Here is a 7,207-nt window from a genome sequence, read left to right on the forward strand (position 1 = left end):
TCCTCCGGACTCTGGCACCTTGATTTCCGAATGACATGCAGAATTTGCTTTCATCCGAAAAAGGTACTTTGGACCACTGAGCAACAGTCCAGTGCTGCTTCTCTGTAGCCCAGGTCAGGCGCTTCTGCTGCTGTTTCTGGTTCAAAAGTGGCTTGACCTGGGGAATGCGGCACCTGTAGCCCATTTCCTGCACACGCCTGTGCACGGTGGCTCTGGATGTTTCTACTCCAGACTCAGTCCACTGCTTCCGCAGGTCCCCCAAGGTCTGGAATCGGCCCTTCTCCACAATCTTCCTCAGGGTCCGGTCACCTCTTCTCGTTGTGCAGCGTTTTCTGCCACACTTTTTCCTTCCCACAGACTTCCCACTGAGGTGCCTTGATACAGCACTCTGGGAACAGCCTATTCGTTCAGAAATTTCTTTCTGTGTCTTACCTTCTTGCTTGAGGGTGTCAATAGTGGCCTTCTGGACAGCAGTCAGGTCGGCAGTCTTACCCATGATTGGGGTTTTGAGTGATGAACCAGGCTGGGAGTTTTAAAGGCCTCAGGAATCTTTTGCAGGTGTTTAGAGTTAACTCGTTGATTCAGATGATTAGGTTCATAGCTCGTTTAGAGACCCTTTTAATGATATGCTAATTTTGTGAAATAGGAATTTTGGGTTTTCATGAGCTGTATGCCAAAATCATCCATATTAAGACAATAAAAGACCTGAAATATTTCAGTTAGTGTGCAATGAATCTAAAATATATGAATGTTAAATTTTCATCATTACATTATGGAAAATAATAAACTTTATCACAATATGCTAATATTTTGAGAAGGACCTGTATATATCACATATGCGGTGAGGATTTTACATGCAGTCATCATCAGCATGAAAGTCATAATAATTATATATATATATATATATATATATTGTGGATATATATGTACAGGCCCTCTTGAAAATGTATGGACTACACTAAAAAGCTGGGTCTGTAGCAGGAAACCATAGAACTGTCATGGAGTGACATTTGTGGACTTTATGGTTTCTTTTGCTAGTCCTTAGATCTTAGGTTGTTGTGCTACCTCCAGTTCTCAGTTTCCTTTAGTTCATGTTTATTCTTGATTCTGTTTTATCTTGGTCTGTAGTTTTCGTTTAGGTCTGTTTCACTGTTTTGTTAATCAGTCCCTTTCCTCATGTCTTAGTCTTATTAGGTTCACCTGCTCCCTCTGTCTCCCTGCGTCCATGTCACACCTGTTCCCTGTTTCTTTGATTACCTGCCTTTTGTTCCCCTCTTTGTGCTCTGTGTATATTAGTAGTTCTGTTTGCTTAGTTCCTTGCTGGTTTGTTCTGTTACTACCCCATTCCCTACCATGTCTATGCTTTGTCTATGCTTCGTTTGGAGACTATGCTACGTTTTTGCTACGTTTTTGCCTTAAGTGACCTGCAGAGTTCATGTAAGTTTTGGACTGTACTTATGATTCATCCCTGCTGTGTTTTTGTTGTGTGCTGTATTTTTGATATACCCCCCAAAAGAAATGCTTAAAATAAATGATTAAAAGCCCTAAATTTATATGATATTCCATTCATGAACTGATTTGATAAAGTACAGTTTGATAAACAGTTGTGACATGCATCGGTCTGATGGAGTTGTGTGACAGAAGAAGGTGGGGGATGAGGACACACAGATTATGTGTCTGTCTCACTTTGTTTACCTAAATGTCTGCTTGCTGGGACAGCTGAGTTCATTTACCTCCCTATTAGGCAAAGTAAACTGTTCCAAAACAGGCAGCGTCTGAGCGCTGTGAAGCAAGCATGATAAGGTGAGTGTCAGCTCTTCATTTTTAAGAGCATAAACCTCTAACCTGCTTCTATCCTACCTAATTTTCTGCAGAGGCATCTGTGCATTTGTCCTGTTTCCCGTCCTTGGTGTCTCACTAAGTGTGGAAATGACTGGGTTATATGGCAGCTTTGCTACCCCTGAATTCCCCCAGCCATACCATGACAACCAGCACATCGTGTGGAACATAACCGCCCCTTACGGCCACCGGATCAAGCTCTACTTCACCCACTTCAGCTTGGAGCCCTCCAATCAGTGTGAATACGACCACATCCAGGTGAGCTGCCTCTGAACAAAGATCCAGTTATGCACCCTGAAACATCTCGCTCACCTAAATGCCTCTAACTCTGCCAAAACAGGTTTTGGTTGAAGGGAATGAAACTCTGCGGTTCTGTGGCGACGAGGAGAAGAACCACGAAAGCACCCCCAGGAACACCGTCATCATGTCAGCCGGGAACGTCATGTCAGTGGTCTTTAGGAGTGACTACTCTAACGAAGGTCGATTCACCGGCTTCCAAGCATTTTACACCTCAGAAGGTGATGTAAAAAAAGGTGATGTTCCCAGAAGGCAGATAGAATACCGGCAGCCAAAATTAACTGTTGAAGTTCATGTGGAAATAATAGCATGATTAGATCATCGTAGGTGCACCAAAGTAGCCCCAGTTTTTGAGGTGGAACAAAAATAATAGAATGTTTGTGGTGTGTATTTGTGTTTGTATAGAGCCCCCTTTACTCTGAGAGCCCTCAATAAAATCCAGTGCACTCAGCGGCTACTGAAATCCCTTAATTTGTAAACAGAGTCCATCCAAATGTCTGAATAGAAAGAGGTGTTCTGTTAAGGCCTTAAAGGTTTGGTTGTGTTACCTCTAAAGTTTGAAATAATTAAATTTTAAATAAAACTAGCGGAATGAAATAAAATATTTTTTTCACAAGCTTTTCTTTTACCTGTTATTGGTTGACTTGACATCTTGTGGCAGATGTTTTAAAGTTGTATTTATATAGCACCTTTTGCAGATGAAAATAGTTCTTAACAATCAGAGCATGAAGATCAAAACATGAATAAAAAGACAAAATTAACACAGATAATTATTCACAAATATAAAGTAATGTTTAAAAAGATCTTGAGGAAAAACATGTTTGAATAAGAATGTCTTCAGCTGCTAGTTGAAAGAGTCCAGACTCTCAATACAATGTAAAAACAAAGGAAGCTTGCTCCATAGCAGAGGCGCAACAGTCTGGACAGAGCAATCCCTTTCAGTGTTCTATCACTTTAAAGACCCAAGTTCTTGAGGTGGAGTATACACAGGTCAGTAACCATGAGAAGGAGCTTGTCCAAGAATTTTACTATGTTCTACAATAAACAGGTAACCAGTGCAAAGACATTAAAATGTGAGTGATGTGAACTCTTGTGTTTGTTCCAGTTAAGAGTCTTGCTGCAGAGCTTTGAACCAACTGAAGGCGACCAATGGCTTCTTTGTTGATACATGTAAAAAATGTCTAGACAATATAGACAGCAAAGGAACCCTGAAAGACAACTGTGTCAGAGATCCTTTATTTCTTTGAGTGGAAGGACTTACACCTTCATGTATAATTTTCATCCAGGTGGTTTTAACTGGCAGATCCAATCACAATCCAGCCTGCTGTAACACAGAACTTCAGCTAACTGATATTACATAGTGTGATGGAAATAAATTAACTCTTAGTAAACCTCATCTGCAAAAGCAATGGTGGCTTACGCTGTTCAGGGAGATGCATGCAAACAAGTAATCACATTTGAAACAATTACAAGACTCAAGGGACCCTCCAGGCTTACATATCACATTAAGACAGTCCAGCATCATGCATTTTAAGTGTGCTTGTAGATGGACAGGCACAAATGTACTTGCTGACGTTAAACCAGCATCCTGTGTCGGTCTCTTCCAGATATCAATGAGTGCCTATCCAAGGTAGATGGCGAGCGAGTGTGTGATCATTTCTGCCACAATTGCATTGGCGGCTATTACTGCACGTGCAAGCAGGGATACCTTCTCCATGACAACAAGAGATCCTGCACAGGTAAGAGCAACTCAAGCTCATGTTCATTTAAGAGCAATCAAAGAGGCACAGATGTGCACAATGAGTTGTGAGCTCGGCATGAGGGTATGACTGCATTAGTTGTTGTAAAGAGAGTAAATAAACCCATGCTGAGCCTCTCAACAGTAGACCTGTTTGAGACAGGTTGTGAGAACAAGTCCTCAGGATTGCTTACTAACACAACAGTAAGAAATCAATGGAAATTTAAGCCAGATAGTATAGTCTGCATAAAGTAAGATCCCTCAATTTATGTGAAATCATTGTACATCACCACAGAAAATAGTTTTCTGACTTTTAATATTGGTGATGTTGTAAGTGTAAAATGTTGGATCTTATAATGTAAAATACGGTAATTTCAGGCTGAAAAGAAATACTGATGTACAAGGCTGCAGATCTCTGGCAGGTGGTGCACGGTGAGGTTAATCACAGCCGATTCCTCAGGGAAAAGCGACTTCAAAATGGCTATAAAAATTGATACCTGTGCGTGGCACTTACAGTGAACCAGCAACAGGTAATTAATCACAATTACCAGCTGATGCGGCTTAAATTATTATACTTTGCCAGAGGAAAAATGGTGGCACAACAAATCATGCAATGAATAGACAAAAATGATTATCTGCCCACAGATTGTACTAATTATATAAATTACAGCAACTCTGCCTCTTTGCAGAAGCTCATTTGTTTTTGTCCATAACTTCATCTGCACACTTTGCCAGGCCAATAACGCGCATCAAATGAGTATCATCCTTTATGCTGCCGGTGGAGAGAGCAGTTCAGTGGGAAATGTTATTTTCTTCCTCTAAAAAGGCGTTATGACACAGCAGTTGAAGGAAAAGCAGATTTTAAGAATTGAGTATCATTCACTGAAGGTTCAACACTGGGAACAGAGTTCCTATTCTCTCTGGAAAAGTACAAAAAGTATTTTCAATATATTTGCCAGACTTTATTTTATTTCTGACTGTTGTCTAAAAGTTGTCTGTCCGTCCGTCCGTGAATGTGATTTTTGCCAGTTCTGCATTTAACCCCCAACTCTGCAGAAATACACAGTAAATTCACAGTAACTCCTGCGTTTATACTTTGAAAATGTGCAAAAATAATGAACAAAGCTCTGATAAAATGGAGTGTAAAAATATGGAATTACAACGTAAAATCTGAAGAAACCTTGATCATTGGAAATATACTACCCTGTCCATTATGTTCACCCGTCTGTGGTCTGTCCATCCGTCCTTCTGTCTATCAATCCCTTACTGTTAGCAGGTTCCAAATTTAAAACCATCCCACTGCCATCAGTTCATAGAGAACCTAATATAAGAACCCTGTGAATAAATTATTTCACTTAGGTCCTAAATGAGCACATTTTGGTCCAATCCGTGTTTCCTTTACAGTGCCCTGCAAAAGCCAGGTGTTGACGTCAGCATCTGGAGTTCTGACTAGTCCTTTTTACCCAAACCCCTACCCACCCATGAGCCAGTGTGACCACACCATCAGTCTGCCAGGGGGCTCCAGAATCATCCTGGGTTTCCTGGAACCTTTTGATGTAGAGGGACACCCTGATGTCCCCTGTCCGTATGATATGTTAAAGGTTGGTCTTGCATGAGTCTAATTTACACAGGACGATGAATAAGGAATGTATTCCTCCTCACGGCTTTGAAGATGGTCTGTCACTGACTTAACCTCTAGCAGCTGATTTATATCAGTCAAGGACCTAATGAATCAACATTGTTCTTTTTTCTTTTGGATATCTCTTTTTTCTTTAGATTTCAACAACTGGACAAGAGTATGGACCGTTCTGTGGCTCAGCACCACCAGACTCCATAGATACTGGAAGTTACCAAGTGCATGTGGCGTTCAGGTCTGACTCTAGTGGGAAAAACAAGGGATGGAAGATCAAATACACCAGTACCAAAGCTGAATCTCTCGCATAAACTGAAGGCTTGTTGCCCAGACCATATTTTCTTCTCCAAGGTTTCAGTTTTTTGCTAAATATTGCTGTTGATATTCATAACAGCTTTGAGTTTACGTTATTTCCTTTTGCACCAGTACATTGAAATTTAAATGCAGCCATGCCAAAGCATCATGTACCGCTGAACTTTTTTTTTTTTTATGTTACAACCACAAACTGCAATATATTTCTTTAAGAATTTATGTGATAGTCCAACAAAACGTTAGGTTTCTCAGAATGTTGAGTTTGTCATGCATTTGTATTCAACCCTGTTTAATCGGGTAGTCCGGAATAAGAACCTTAAAAAGTCACATTGTCAGTAAATAAAGTCCCCCTGTGTGTATTGTAATCTTAGTATAAATCCAGCTGTTCTTTTCAGCATCATGAAAATGAAAGAACACAGCAGAGAGCTCAAGGATAAAGCTGTGAAGTTTAAAGACGTTTATGTTACAAAACATCTTACAGAACACTGTTCAATCCACCATCCAAAAATGAAGAGTACATGCATATTTACCAGGTCACGGGTTTCCAACTACACTGCATATACAAGGAGAGCATTAATCTGAGAAGCAGCCAAGAGGTCAATGGTAATTCTGGAGAAGCCGCATGGATCCTCAGCTTAGGCAGGACAATCAGCAGAAAGAACCAGCTATTGTTCAAGGATATCAGAAACCTGGCCTTTATAGAAGAGTGGGAAGGAGAATGCCATTGTTAAAAGAAGGCTGTAATAAACTCAATTTGGAGTTTGCTGAAACATATAGAGGAAAAACAGCAAACAGGTGGAAGAAGGTGCTTTGGACAGATGAGGCCAAAATGGAGCTTCCTCTTACCAAAGCTAAACGCTCTGAGCTACCGCACCCTGTTGGCGGTCAGACGCCTTGGAGCTCCTCCGGTCCTTGGTCCCCATGAAGCGATCACACACACTATCTAAAGACTCTTAAATGAACGACTCTCAACCAGTTTCTAACTTTCAGCTCCTTTAATCTAAATTAAGGCGGAGGAATGATTACAGAGATCAGCGCTGAGGCTCCGTCTCGGACCGTGGCCGTCTGTTAGAGGATGACGAAGAGCCTCGATAGAAGGTCACCTACAGTTTTTATATCTGGTACTCCAATGCAATGGATGTGTCCTCCCTCAGTGTTTATCAGTAGACTATGTGTCACCATTGTGGTGTCTATCTGTTAGATTGTGTATTAGCGGGTGTCCATACTTCATCTAAGTGTGCTGTGGCTTTCTAATCAAACCAGTTATACTGGCTGCTCCACTATCAAACCCAGTGCCCCAGCCTCATGTGGTTCGTGACCAACCTTGGGCCATTTATTCTTGTAATGTGTGTTGATGAGCATTTTTATCCTATTCTAACAAAAGGGAA

The 7,207-nt window shown here is 41.0% G+C and overlaps 1 protein-coding gene across 2 annotated transcripts; it reads left to right on the top strand.

The window, feature by feature from the left end:
• Positions 1-1,375: 1,375 nt before the first annotated feature.
• Positions 1,376-6,184, top strand: masp2 (MBL associated serine protease 2). Of its 2 annotated transcripts, XM_047354781.1 has the most exons (7): positions 1,404-1,437; positions 1,745-1,803; positions 1,875-2,097; positions 2,180-2,357; positions 3,744-3,875; positions 5,279-5,475; positions 5,651-6,184. In XM_047354781.1, exons 2-7 carry the CDS (start codon positions 1,796-1,798, stop codon positions 5,816-5,818), a joined length of 906 nt encoding a protein of 301 aa, XP_047210737.1. In that variant the 5' UTR covers positions 1,404-1,437; positions 1,745-1,795; the 3' UTR covers positions 5,819-6,184. The 2 variants fall into 2 exon arrangements, with proteins under 2 accessions (XP_047210817.1, XP_047210737.1); XM_047354861.1 differs by lacking the exon at positions 1,745-1,803 and having other exon boundaries at positions 1,376-1,437.
• The last annotated feature ends 1,023 nt before the right edge of the window (positions 6,185-7,207 follow it).

Source organism: Girardinichthys multiradiatus, chromosome 1 (genome assembly GCF_021462225.1).
Source record: "Girardinichthys multiradiatus isolate DD_20200921_A chromosome 1, DD_fGirMul_XY1, whole genome shotgun sequence".
In the NCBI taxonomy this organism is placed as follows: Eukaryota; Metazoa; Chordata; class Actinopteri; order Cyprinodontiformes; family Goodeidae; genus Girardinichthys; species Girardinichthys multiradiatus.